Source organism: Eurytemora carolleeae, unplaced genomic scaffold (assembly GCF_000591075.1).
Source record: "Eurytemora carolleeae unplaced genomic scaffold, Eaff_2.0 scaffold932, whole genome shotgun sequence".
NCBI classification, from domain to species: domain Eukaryota; kingdom Metazoa; phylum Arthropoda; class Copepoda; order Calanoida; family Temoridae; genus Eurytemora; species Eurytemora carolleeae.
In genome coordinates this window covers 101720-117030 of record NW_019396913.1, presented here as the reverse complement: position 1 = coordinate 117030, position 15311 = coordinate 101720, and the positions used below count along the sequence as shown (strand labels likewise).

General features: G+C 29.5%; 1 protein-coding gene and 1 long non-coding RNA gene across 2 annotated transcripts in view; both read left to right on the top strand.

Annotated features, from left to right (window-relative positions):
- Positions 1-3867, top strand: LOC111710027 (uncharacterized). The gene is made up of 3 exons (XR_002766982.1): positions 1-27; positions 1726-1769; positions 3624-3867. It is a non-coding gene; the product is annotated as an uncharacterized LOC111710027 (long non-coding RNA).
- Positions 3868-12286: 8419 nt separating this feature from the next.
- The window catches only part of LOC111710022 (cyclic AMP-responsive element-binding protein 3-like protein 1), a gene marked incomplete in the record, with an annotated part of 17442 nt that continues 14417 nt past the window's right edge, over positions 12287-15311 (top strand). Inside the window, 1 exon segment of the mRNA XM_023484033.1 lies at positions 12287-12441. Within this exon segment, the coding sequence (XP_023339801.1) occupies positions 12382-12441 (60 nt within the window).

Genomic DNA, 15311 nt, shown 5'->3' with positions numbered 1-15311 from the left:
CCCCCCTCCTCTACACACTAGACACAGGTAAATATTCTAATAGGAGACACCCCCCCCCTCCTCTACACACTAGACACAGGTAAATATTCTAATTTTAATATTTGTTGATAAACTGAACATTTGTCTCTAAGATACTTTTAAGTGACCCTCCATGCAAAGATGGCCCAATTCACAACGGTGCCTTTGAAAGCTTTGTCTGATCAAGGGCGTATACAGTGGGGGGGGGGATGGGGGGTAGTGCCTTCCCCTACACCTGTGAAGGGAAATAGATTTTTTCTGCTAGTTTTGTTTGAAGGAGAGATAATGTAGTACTTACAAGGTAATTGATAATGATAATAATAATAATAATAATAATAATGATATATGTGTTTCCTTTAAAGTATTCTATAATTATTTGAATTTACAGTTCAAATTTTGGGGCAAAAAATATTTTGATTCATTTCTGTGTTTGATCATTTGTGTTTGATCATGATTGAATTAGAGATCATAGTTCAGAAAACTTATTATTTTTAATTCTACAGAAGTGACTTCCACATTTCTACTTCAGAAAACAGATATGAAATCTTTAAATTGAACACTTTTTAATCTAGAAAAACGACAATATCTTCAACATTATAGATCAGATAAAAGTTTTAAAATTGGACCATTTTAGCATGGAGGGTCACTTACTTGAAATTACGCGTACAGTATCTTTAACCTCCAATTTTGTAATTCCATATTTTTGGAACCTAAAGTGTAAATTTGAAAACCGTTAATTTTATCAAACTATGAATTCTATTAGATCAAATAGTTAAAATTTGAAATATGATTTATACCAGCAGGTTACAAACTTGTACGGATTAGATAGTTCTCATTTCATTAGTCAAGATTAAAAATTAACGTTTAAATTAAATTAAAAAATCAATATGTTCTAAATATTTTTGCTGAAAGCTGTCACCAGTGCTTATCCAGTTCATCATGAACATTTCTGTAAGTTTTACTGAGCTTTATCAAAAGACTAATTTTGAAAAAAAAAAAATTTTAAGTCTTATGCGAAAAACCATTCAGAGATATGGACAATTTCAATAATATCTCTTTTTAACAGTCAGATTTGGGTTTTGAGAACAAAACGTTTTTTACAGTTTTTGATATTTTGCACCTTGGATTCGGATCCGTGGATCCGAATATTTTTGCGGATTCGGATCCGGATTCAGGGAGCCAACAAATTTCGTATCATAATCACTGGCTGTCTAGAATTAATTTTCCGAATTTGATGTTCACTTGTCTTTAGAGTTTATCATTAATATCGTTATATTATCAATAATCAATTTGCTATTGATTGAAAAGAATTTTTCATTAAAGAAAATATATAAGTAAACATCTTATTATTATTAATAAATACAATACGCATCATGAAACGTTAAATTATTATTTTACATCAATGGTTAAGATATAGATGATTCTATTTCTATACCTTAGCAAACGAACTGATTAATAGCCTCAAACTCTAATTTTATAATCCTTATATCTTTGAAACCTGATGCCCTAACCCTTTGATATCATGAATATTTTTAGATCAAAGTTTTAAACATCAAAAGTTGCAAAGTTATCGAGATTAGAATATTTGAGTTTGAGGCGATTAATCAGTTCAGGGGGGGTATAATAATTAAAGCTACAAAATGTCCTTGAAATCTGAAGAAAAAAAATGAAAATTCTCATGTTTTATTTAATTATTTTGTTTATTAGGATGATTCTAATGGATGGAGAAATGGATATTATCAATTCTTTAGGTTCAAATCCAATATTTTTCCCGTTTTTCTATCATTTAATTACCCTCAGGAACCATTTTAAAATCAAATGGATGATATGTAGATATCCATTTTTTTTACAAGATCCATTTATCTTTTTTTTTTAAATTACAGTTTGGTTGAAATTTCATTGAAATTTTTTATTCTAATTTTTCTAATTTGCGGCCAAAAATATTTAGACAAATGAATAATAAAAAGGCAACCGAGTACCGATCATTTCACCAAAGAAAGGGAANATTTTGGATTTTGGGGAGGTTAAAGGTTCGTATAGTTGTTAGTGGATATGTTTAATGATGAATAGTTTTATTCCCCGTATATACACACAAACACACACACGGCAGTACGGGCACAAACAGTCAAAACCTCGAAATATAAATATGAGCCGGAATTAACGAAAAGTTGTCCCACAAAAAATTACAATTTAAGATAGGCCTTAAAAATCATTTTTGATCTTTATAGATGGCGCACATTGATTCAACTCAAACTGCTTTGTAAAGTTGCTGCAGGTCGACTTTGAAGTGCCTGAAGTGCCTTGTTCTTTAATTTTAGCTCAATATATACTTGACATGTTAGAATTTTGATACTATGAAGCACATATTTTATGTTTTAGATTTTTAGCGTGAGAACTTGAAACTTTTGGATCACTATCAGCTTTTAATTACAAAAAAAGTGTTTAAAAAATTTCTAACCGATTCAATGCAACCGTGGTCCAGTGAAGAACTGCATAAAAAAAATTTATAAAGACTTTCCACTGATGTCGTCTCTGAAATATCATGTTTATTGGGACACCCTACCCTGTTTTAAATACAAGCCATACAATGGGTATATTAATAGATTATTGCCCAGGGATTCTACGTTTATATTCAGACATTTTAAAAACATTTACGACAGTTTGGAAAAAAAAATAAAAAATTTGATCACAAAGTTCCGGCCAATACTTTCGGAAAGGAACGTCAACAACGGGTAATTTCCCTTGATTTAATGATTTTTTCAAAATGAAAATTTCACATTTTTTCGCATTTCGTTCGCTCGAGTAAAATGCAAAAATATATGCTTTGTTCAGCAAAATTTCGCTTTTAAATGTTTCGCGAAAAAATGCAAAAAATCCGCGATAAAAAACGCAAAAATTTTAGGTTTTCTTATGGTTAACGCGGTGATTTTTTTTGAAATTGTTTTTCGTGCGATTTCGCAAAAACAATTTTCGCGAAAAGTATTTTCGCAAAATTTCGCATCGTTTTTGAATTTGTTCGCATTTTCTCGCTTAACTCATTTATGCGAAAAATTCGAAATTTCGCGTAAAAGTTTGCGAAACACGAACGAAAATTTTCGCATATATTCCCCTTTTTTCAGCAAAAGTTTTCGTTCGCTTGAATTTAAATGAAAGAAATGTAGCTAAAATATTCTAATTTCCAATTATGCAGACAATATGCACTTCGTTGTACAGGTACTGTACTGTCAGCCTTTAATTGAGAAACAATGTGGAATCGTTGTTTTTTTATTTAAAATTCTTCCTTGTCTTTGCTGCATAAATTCGGAAGTCCCTTTGGTAGAGAAACTTCAATTATATTAACATTTAAATAAATTTCATATAAATGGAACTTAAGAGTACGTCGACAGCTCTTAATAAAATTTTAATAATTTTTAAGCACTAGCTCGGGAATCCAGCTATGCCTGGAGTTTTCCTTATAAAACTTGGAACATTCCCGTGGTTATACCGAGTTCACTAATCAAAATTTGAGGCCAATTGATCAAGGGGTCTCGGAGCTCGGATCGGACATGAGAAATAAAGATTACTACTTTATATTAGTAGATGATATTGGATAAATGATCGTCAAGGAGATATGGATCGAGATGGTTCCCTGGATTCACTCTGGCCATGGGACCAAAGCTTTGAGGTAGGCAATAAGCACTTTTAAACATTTGGACAATTTTAAGACAAGAATCTTTAAGAAAGAAACAGATAATGAAAAAAGTAGTAAAAAAAGGACCTAAAAAAATTAAACCAAAAATTAAATACCGTTCAAAATTTTGAACAGAATTTCTTAGAATAAATCGAAGACTAAAATGTTGTGGGTTCTTCAAGCAATTGAAAAGGGACAAAATTGTATCAAAAATATATCAAATTTCAGCAAAAAATGTTAACAAAGTTAATTCCGGAATTATATAAAATTAGATTAAATAGAAAATTATGTTCGAAATGATTAAATAGAGGGCGTTTTTATGCTATTATTATTGCCAACTTACACATTGTGTGGGCATTTTGTTTTATTATGCATGCGCTGAAAACACTGGAAATAATTCATTAATATTAATAATCTTGTACAATTAATGTAATTTAAAAAATCTTAAATTCCAAGAAATATCATTAGCTAAACCTTTTAATTAGATTTTTGAAAATAAAATCTGTAAGTCTATTTATAAAATCTGTAAGTCTATTTGTAAAATCTGTAAGTCTATTTATAAAATCTGCAAGTCTATTTATAAAATCTGTAAGTCTATTTATAAAATCTGTAAGTCTATTTATAAAATCTGTAAGTCTATTTCTAAAATCTGTAAGTCTATTTATAAAATCTGTAAGTCTATTTATAAAATCTGTAAGTCTATTTGTAAAATCTGTAAGTCTATTTATAAAATCTGTAAGTCTATTTATAAAATCTACGTAAGTCTATTTATAAAATGGCGCGAGATTTAAAATCAAAATGTCTCTTTCATATTTCTTAAATAAACAACTTAAGAAAAGCACTTACTTTGAATTATTGAATAAAGTATGTATTATATTCAGATATATATATTTATATGTATATATATATATGCAAATATAGTAAAACATATGTATATATATATAGTAAAATGTATATATAGTTTCTAGTAATTCGACACTTCTTAATATCATTTTCCATTGCATATTATCTTAGCTCTCCGAGATTTGCACAATTCTTTTGCGTCATTTAGTCTTTTTTAGCGTCATATGTTTAGATAATTCAACATTGCTTATCAATAGTCAATACATGGTGGAGCCTTGAATTAAGCAATCCAAATATAAACATCTCCACAGGGTGTTATAAACACCCTTTTCAACAAAAACAAACCGACTATTTTAAAAGTGAAGACTTGTTGCCAATAATTTCTCTCTGATAATTATTAATAATAAATAATTAAAAATTTATAAAGATTCTAAAATTTAGCGTTACTGTTTTTCGTCAACCTGTAAAATTAATGGATATACATCTTTATCATTTACTATATATTAAAAATTATGTTAGTACTTAACATTAATTAACATAAAACCGGATATATCTACGAAATGTAGCTATATATCTCAAAGTAATAATAAAAGCATTAAAAGTAAAATATATGAAATAATTTATATTCAACTTTTGCTGAAAACTTTTAATCGTTTATTTTTGTCTTACTTTAAAGTTTGAATAATTTTGAATATTTTTGCTAAATTTTTTTATTTTAATGTGCTATGCCAATATTTACACTTTTATCGGTTTATTTAACTTTAAAAAAATATTTTTTTTAATATTTAAAGTATTTTTGACCTTGGTGTTACAAGTGTTTCTTTATGCAGCTTGTGTACTCAGGTTTTTTTTTATAAATGCATGAAGTAAGTACTATAAAATATATATATATATATTGTATATAATTTTAAAGGGAGTGTTCACGGAAAATTTACGGATTTAAAGTTTGCGTTTTTACTTAACGTCAAACTGAAGAAATTTCACGTAAGATTGAATTCTTATATGTTATCCATCATAACTCCACTTATTCAAGAGCTATTGAGAAGAACAAAAATGTTTGAATATTTAATACGTATTTTAAAAAAATGGATTTGAAGATAAAATGTTTTACGGCTGTCCTGGGTTTTTTTTTGAAGGTTTCAGGGTTCGATCACGATTTATTTATTCGATTTTTTTTGTGAAATCACGTCAGGTTAAATAAAGTGCAAAATGAAACATGTCAAAATATACGTAACTTTTTAAAAAAAAGTTTAATGCAAATTATCAATTTTAACAGCTATGTAGGATTACATTCGAATATATAAGTCAATTCAGCTGCTTTTCAAATTCATCTTTCAAAATTTAACGCCTCAATCATGATATTTATTTGTTGTTTGAAAAATATGCACGTAAACGTTATAAATTCAGAATTTTTAATGTTTTTGTTAAATACCGGTAAAAACAATGGAAAGTACGTTTCACGCACCCTCAACTAAACTTGCGGTGCGTTTTGCAGTAAATTGCAGTACACTGACCGAAGATATAGTAGCGTTTAGAGGAGAGTGCACGATCTATCTATCTATCTATATATCTATCTATCTATCTATCTATCTATCTATTGATAGAATCGACCAATCCCGCATTATCATATTTTTTCAACAATACTTGTAACATTTGTATATATTTGTAAATACAATAGTATTTTATTTCTATTTTAACCATTCTTGCTGAAAGGAAACCAAAATTTAAAAAAAATTAAATTCAATGCAGTTTTAATTTGAAAATTTGATAATCTGAAAAAAGCGTGTTTAGGCTTTTAAAAAATGTTTTATCGACAAATTCCCCCGTTGGGGGTAATTACCCCCCCCCCTAAAATCCTGGGGTAATAACCTAGCTCTCCTCCCCCCCCACCTAAAATCTTGGGGACATAGATATCCCCGTATAGAAACTTGATCTCCATTCTCCATGTTCATGATTAACCAAAAGAAAAAAATTATNACATATACATATACATATACATATACATATACATATACATATACATATACATATACATATACATATACATATACATATACATATACATATACATATACATATACATATACATATACATATACATATACATATACATATACATATACATATACATATACATATACATATACATATACATATACATATACATATACATATACATATACATATACATATACATATACATATACATATACATATACATATACATATACATATACATATACATATACATATACATATACATATACATATACATATACATATACATATACATATACATATACATATACATATACATATACATATACATATACATATACATATACATATACATATACATATACATATACATATACATATACATATACATATACATATACATATACATATACATATACATATACATATACATATACATATACATATACATATACATATACATATACATATACATATACATATACATATACATATACATATACATATACATATACATATACATATACATATACATATACATATACATATACATATACATATACATATACATATACATATACATATACATATACATATACATATACATATACATATACATATACATATACATATACATATACATATACATATACATATACATATACATATACATATACATATACATATACATATACATATACATATACATATACATATACATATACATATACATATACATATACATATACATATACATATACATATACATATACATATACATATACATATACATATACGTATACATATACATATACATATACATATACATATACATATACATATACATATACACATACATATACATATTTATTTGAGAGACACTCCGATGATAAGTTTACAAACTTGTGTGGGAAAGAGTGGCGCGAATGAGTATATAACATTAATGGGGAATGTAGAATGAGTATATAACATTAATGAGAAATGTAGAATGAGTATATATATAACATGAATGAGGAATGTAGAATGAGTATATAACATTAATGGGGAATGTAAAATGATTATTTATGTAACAATCTAGCCCGTCTCTCCTCACTTAATCTTTAAGGCTAAACTGCCTCAAACTCTACCTATCAGTCAATCCCGACTGTGGTGTGGCTAACTGCCTCAAACTCTAACCGTCAGCCAACCCTGACTGCTGTATGGCTAAACCGCCTCTAACTCTAATAATCAGCCTACCCAGGCTGATTCCGTCTATACTGAACAAAAGTCTGTATTCAACTAATTTATTCATAAACATGATTATACGGGCCGGTCTGACCGGCCAGGTTACAAAACTAAAATATAGAATTATAATACAAAGTATGATAACGCTGTAGGGTAGACAGTTAAAGATACAGCTACTGCAGAATTCATTACATTTAGATTCAGATGTTCCATACAGTTCCTATATTTTCAGGGAATGCTGGTGGAAACGTTTAAAGGATGGCCCCCTCGGCCCCCTCGGTTATATTGTTGTTATGAAAATATATGTTTGATAAGAACACGTTCACAAACTCCTCGTTTCTGTTTACTATTGGATACAGTTGGGATTACATACCCACCCCCCATCGTACGCCTCCCTCCTAATATTCATTATATGTCCCCNAGAGTAAACTTGTCCGTATTCACTGTTCATCTTGCGGAGACATTATAGACACATATTTACAGTCTTTTACCCTTTTCATAAAATAAACTCTAGCCGACATAATAATATTATGGCTTTTGAAATTAGGTAACACAATGCTAATTCATAACAAAGACGATATCGAATTCGTCACTGAATTCCCATGTTTTTTGGGACACCCTGTATGAAAATAAACAACACTTTTCTAAGCTTTCAATTATCAATCTTATTTCGAATTTTAAACAGAATTTAATAGAAGATTTTTATCAGCAGAACAAATGTTTTAATTCTAACACATGCTATTTTTGCTATAGGATCGAAGAAAGCAAAGACAATTTACAAAGAAAAGAAAAAAAAGATTTTAAAAAAAAATCAAACATAAAATCAAACATAAAATCAAACATTAAGGGTGTCAAAAATGGGGGCAAATTAAAAAGACAATGAAAAATGCCCATTTTGCTTAAAACCTATGCCTTTTCCACGACCCATGAAGTGTATTTTTTTTTTTTATTTTAACAATCCAACACTTAATGAGATGTCTAAAAATAAGTTAAATAAGTTAGATAAGTTAAAAAGTTAAATAAGTTAAATATGTTAAATATGTTAAGTAAGTTAAATAAGTTAGATAAGTTAAAAAGTTAAATAAGTTAGATAAGTTAAAAAGTTAAATATGTCAAATAAGTTAAATAAGTTAAATAAGTTAAATATGTTAAATAAGTTAAATAAGTTAAATAAGTTAAAAAGTTAAATAAGTTAAATATGTTAAATATGTTAAATAAGTTAAATAAGTTAGATAAGTTAAAAAGTTAAATAAGTTAAATAAGTTAAATAAGTTAAAAAGTTAAATAAGTTAAATATGTTAAATATGTTAAATAAGTTAAATAACTTAAATGAGTAAAATAAGTTAAATAAGTTAAATAAGTTAAATATATTAAATAAGTTAAATAAGTTAAATAAGTTAAATAAGTTAAATAAGTTAAATAAGTTAAATAAGTTAAATATGTTAAATAACTTAAATAAGTTAAATAAGTTAAATAAGTTAAATAAGTTAAATATGTTAAATAAGTTAAATAAGCTAAATAAGTTAAATAAGTTAAATAAGTTAAATATGTTAAATAAGTGAAATAAGTTAAATAAGTTAAATAAGTTAAATAAGTGAAATAAGTTAAATATTTTAAACAAGTTAAATAAGTTAAATATGTCAAATAAGTTAAATAAGTTTAATATGTTAAATAAGTTAAATATGTTGAATAAGTTAAATAAGTTAAATATGTTAAATAAGGTAAATAAGTTAAATAAGTTAAATAAGTAAAATAAGTAAAATAAGTTAGATAAGTCCAGTATATCCAGTTATAATGTACACATGATACAGTGCAATACAACATATGCATATTCATATTTAATTGTTTACAACAACGTCCTGTACAAGATAATGTTTTAAGAAATTAGAGATTAAAATATATGGAGAATTACCATAATCTATCATGGTTCAAGTTAACTTTGAAAATTTTGAATAATAAGCAGAGCAAAATATCCCATCAAGCAACAATACTTTTACGGATTTTAATTAGAAGAATTTAGTGGAAGTAGGGGGGTCATGCAGACCGCCCCCCTCCCCGCCCGGCCCCTTTAACCACAGAGAATAAAATATATATTAGAGAGGAATTTAAAGAATCTCTCGGTATGAATTTTTGCAGTCCCTTTCAGCCTGAAAGGGAGTTCAAATTGTACAAATCATGTAAATGTTCACAAATTATAGGCAGTAGAGTACATTAATACAGTATGTTCCCTAGACTATTCATTTAAGTTTCGAATTTTTTAAACTGTTAAATAAACTTTAAAATGAATCAGGCGAATTAAAAACATCATTTGATTTATAGTTATAACGGAAAATCATCGTTTGTAAAGTGAAAAGCATAGAGTCTATGTGAAATGATCATTAGTCAATTATTTGGTTTTCTTTTAACATTAATTTTAGATTTTCTATAAAATGATATTACAGGGCCCAACAGGTTATATACATATGTGAAGTATACCTGCAGTATGGAAACACAACAAAATGACCGTTTTACACTTTTTTTTTCGCAAATTCCCCTCTAATATATATTCTATTCTCTTTGCCTTTAACTCGTGATACTTCCCATCATTATCCCTACCCCCCCCCCCCCGGTCATATGTAGAGTACTTCTGTAACCGTATAAATGGAACCCCTGCTAAGCAATCCTTTTCCTTTTCCGGTGCTCAGGGGAGAAAGGGGGTCGTGAAGGGAGAAAGAGGGTTGTTAATGAAGAAAGGGGATCTTGAAGGGAAAAAGGTGGTCGTGAAAGGAGAAATGGGGTCGTGAAGGGAGAAAAGGGGTCGTGAAGGGAGAAAGAGGATCGTGAAGGGAGAAAAGGGGTCGTGAAGGGAGAAAAGGGGCCGTGAAGGGAGAAAGAGGATCGTGAAAGGAGAAAGGGGATTGTGAAGGAACAAAGGGGGTCGTGAAGGAACAAAGGGGATCGTGAAGGAACCAAGGGGATCGTGAAGGAACAAAGTGGATCATGAAGGGAAGAAGGGGATCGTGAAGGAAGGTAGGGGGTTGTGGCAGAAAGGAAGGGTGTTTTGAAGGAAGGAAGGGGGTGGTAAAGGGAGCAAAGGGGAAGTGAAGGGAGGAGGGGGGTTGTGAAGGAAGGACGGGAGTTGCGAAGGAAGGAAGGGTGTTTCTGTATCTACAGAGCGTCCTATTATATCATATTAGATTATCTCCAAGCTTTAACGCCAAAATACGCACATGATACTCGTAAAAACCGAGTATTTTCTGCAAGAAAACTTTTATAAAAACCTTCTATATTTTTAAAAAATGATTCATTGTTTTTAAAGTTTCTGATTAGTCCCTAAAATCACAATTTTGAGATAACGATCTAATATGATGTGGGACACCCTGTACATAATCTAATTGCTAATATACATGATAAAGAAATTGATTATAAAACCGAATAAAAGATTAGAAAGTTCTACTTCCTGTATTTATTTGCTCCTCCTTTAATTATGAAGGTGTACCAATAGTACACCAATAAAAGAACATGATTAAAGGGACTGTATACGTAATTTCAAGTGTCAGATTTGTAACGGTACCCATAAAGCTTCGTCAGATCAAGTATCAATTTGATATCCACGTTTTTTTTAAGTGATTTTAATTCATTTGTAATTTCGCTTCAAATGAACTTGTGCATTTCTTGCTTCAGAAACAATGGAGAAATTATCAAAAGTAACACTTTTCAAACTAAAAAACGACGTTATCTTCCCCACACTTTTGGTTAGATTCAGGGGGTTAAAGGTTATACCGTTGTGGTGAATCTGACACGCCCCTCTGTAAATAGAGCCGGACACTTAAAGTTACAAATTACAACGACAGTACAGTCCCTTTAGATGAAAAATAGAAATTGTAAATGAAATTGAAAATTAATTTTTTTCGCAATCAGATCTTTTAGTCATTTAAATTTAAATCTTTTTCCCGAATTAATAAAAGCTGGATTTATAATAATAATACAGAACGAAGCATAACGCGCGCATACGCATTTAAAAAACTATTTAAAAAAAATACCTCCAAACTCTATGGCCCGGTTATTATTTGCCCTCGGAAAAAAACTTGTTCCTAAAATTTAGAATTTATTTAAATCCTCGAAAACCTTCAGGTTATTTAACTCTTAACAATACTAACAGCTGACACCCAGTCGGGATTAAACAACAGCTTCCTAACATCTGATATGCGCAGCTGTTTTGGGAAGTTGCCGCAACAGCTAGGTTTTACAGAATAAATTAAAAAATTTATGAAAGAGATATTTTTTTTAACAAATTAAACTTTTAAAAAAGTATTTCATTTTAAAAAGAGTATTAATCCCTGTAATGCTCCGGCCGGTATACTTGGTATCATTGTGTACTTTTACTTTAAATGTCAAATATATCTTATACTTTCCCTTTAAACATTTTCTTTTATCCAGCTTCCAATGGTTTAATTAGGGCTGGGTTTAAAGAAAAGTTGATAAACCATCTTTAAATAGTATTAAAAGCTCCCCTAAGGAAAACCAGGTTTGATAAAGGCATGTTAGTTTCGTCAGTAGGATACGAACCGTGAAAGAGAAAACATATCTTAGCGCTCCGTGTACAGAACATGTAAACAGTAGTACAGTTCGCCAGTACACGAGGAACTATGTACGGAAGAAAGTTTGGTGAATTATTCGACGATGATTATGTATGGGAGGGGGCCCTGGTAAGTGCTAATTAAATTCCGTAAGCAGGAATTTAAAATGCCGGTCTACCTGTTAGTATACCCCCCCCATTCCCCCTTCCTTCGCCCTTCTCCCCTCTTTTTGTCTTAATCCGCGAACTAATTCAAAGATTTTTAAAATGTCTTTTTTCAACTCACTGCGAACCAGGATGTGGACGCTCTCAAAGAAAAATCAAACAGTATTTTGCAAGAAACTCCTTTTAAACTTAAGCTACAAAATATACTACAAAAAAGTACAAGTTAGCTAGTGAGGTAAAGTCGAGGCTGTCTGTCCCTTTTAAGGATCAATTGACTTTCAGAGTTGTCCATCTCTTGGTGAACAGGAACTCCCCGTCCATTTTCTATACCCCTTATCCCACGCACCTCTGCCCCTTTAGTAAAAGTAAATCCAACCTATATGAAGCATAAAGTCTGACCGCGTCAACCTTGTTGCACGAGGTAGCCCTGTCCATAGAGCTAGGTACAGTACAAACTATGATCGGAAAGGTTGACCCGGCTCGGAAATTCAAATGTACTACGGCTGCCCGTGATCCATTTCCCCCTTCCAATTGTTAGGCTTTTGATATAAATTTTATACATATATTTAAAAATAATGTACAAATTTTTTATCATGAAAAATAATTTCTGTAATATCTGAATATTTTGATTGTCATGTCTTCCAAAAGATAAGGTTTCAGTAAGCATGTTTGTATAATTCACCTAAATCGAAAATATTTCAAATATTAAATGTGTCTGTTATCTCTTCTTATACATCTGCAGAAACCTGTTTGCCGGCGAATCTGAAATTAAAGGGACTGGGTCCATAAAATCTGGAATTAAAGGGACTGGGTCCATAAAATCTGAAGTTTAAGAGACTGTTAACGTAATTTTAAGGAACCCTGAGTTTAAATATTGAAGACATTTTTTCCAATCTGAAAATCTCTGATTTCTTGGTTTCTTAAAAGGAAAAAAAGATTACAGTCCTTTTGGTGTTTATCATTGATTGTAAAATGATAAAATCCCCCGTTGCGACCCTGGTTGTAAAAAGATTACAGTCCTTTTGATGTTTATCATTGATTGTAAAATGATAAAATCCCCCGTTGCGACCCTGGTTGTAAAAAAAACTTTTATTTCCGTTGAAAGCATAAACTTAATATTAAGTCTTTTAATGATGAGTTTAATCGACGATATAATTTTTAAAATAAAAATAAAGATTTCTCAATCAGTATCTTCGGAATCATTGACATCTATGTAAATGAAAGTTGCCATAAGATTTCATTTTGAATTGACTCCAACAATCCTTTGTTTATTGAAACCATACTGATGGGATATTTTAATTATTTTCAGCAAAAGTCAATTGTGAATAATTAAAGAGATGTTTCAAATCTATATTTCCAATGCCAAACCTAGGATTGATAACTTTTACTTTTTGCAGAAAAAAAAAACGGCCAGAATTTATTCAATTGTGAAAAAGCCTTGAAAATATCTTGTTTAAAGTTTTGAAAATTAATTTTATTAATCGATTCTGAATGAAAGGGCACCTTAGATTGTTCAAGTTTTATTTTATTGTTAAAATGTTAACAATTGAGAATACTTAAAAATAAAAATATTTAAACTAAGAACGACAAAGTAGGATTCAGAAACTTATTTTTCTTCTAGAATATAAATAAACAGTGTCATTTTAATTTTAGATTTGTAAACACTTCATTAAGAGAGTGGTTTATAAAAAGGNCTCAGTTCTAACGGACACACAGTCCGGTAGGTAGGCATGGTAGCGGTGAATATATGCTTGGTCAGCTTTGAATGTTTAAAACACACACAACTAGAAGATAAGGTTTCTCTACACACATCTATGCAGGCGGAGCTACATTGTTTGAATTTATATTACTATCTAAAAATTGTCAACAACTTAAACGAAGTATGTATTTAGAAGTTTTTGTTAAATGTTGCTTAAACATCAACAATAAGAATTAAAAAAGCGGATTTATAGTTAAAGTAAAATCTCCCCCCCCTCTTTGGATCCTCCTCCAACCATCTTACCCTCCTTTTGGTCATTCTCGTATTCCATGTGCTTAATGACTGAACTAAATGAATTTGCAGATTTCCTTCGTTCTAGTTTCTAAGTTTCTAGGATCGTAATCCTGGGTTTAAGATTCTAGTTTCTAGTTTTAAGATTCTAGGTTATAGGTTTAAGATTCTAGGTTCTAGGTTTTAGAGTCTATGTTTTAGGTTAAAATTCTTGGTTTTAGGTTTGAAAGTCTAGTTTCTAGGTTCTAAGCTTTAGGTTCTATGTTTAAGGTTCTATGTTCTAGGTTTATGGTTCTAGTTTCTAGGTTTGAAATTCTAGTTTCTAGTTTTAGGTTCTAGTTTCTAGGTTTTAAGTTCTAATTTATAGAATTAAGATTCTTGGTTTAAGATTCTTAATTCTAGATTTAAGATTCTAGTTTCTAGATTTAACATTCTAGTTCTAGATTTAAGACTCTAGTTTCTAGCTTTAATATTCTAGCTTCTGAGTTTAAGATTCTATTTTCTAAGTTTAAGATTCTAATTTCTAAGTTTAAGATTCTAGTTCTAGATTTAAGATTCTAGTTTCTAAGATTTCCTATTTTTTGTTTGTTCTGCAGTAGTATAGAAACTCTTTTTTATAATTTTTCGTGATGGATATTTCTTTCCTAGATAATATATTCTACATATAATTTTCTAGATAATCTATTATTTTCTAGATAATATATTTTAGATATTATTTTCTAGATAATATATTTTAGATATTATTTTCTAGATAATATATTTTAGATATTATTTTCTAATTTAAGGAGCAGCATGATGTGTTGGATTTAATTAACTTGAAAACATCACTTAAACTAAATCTATTC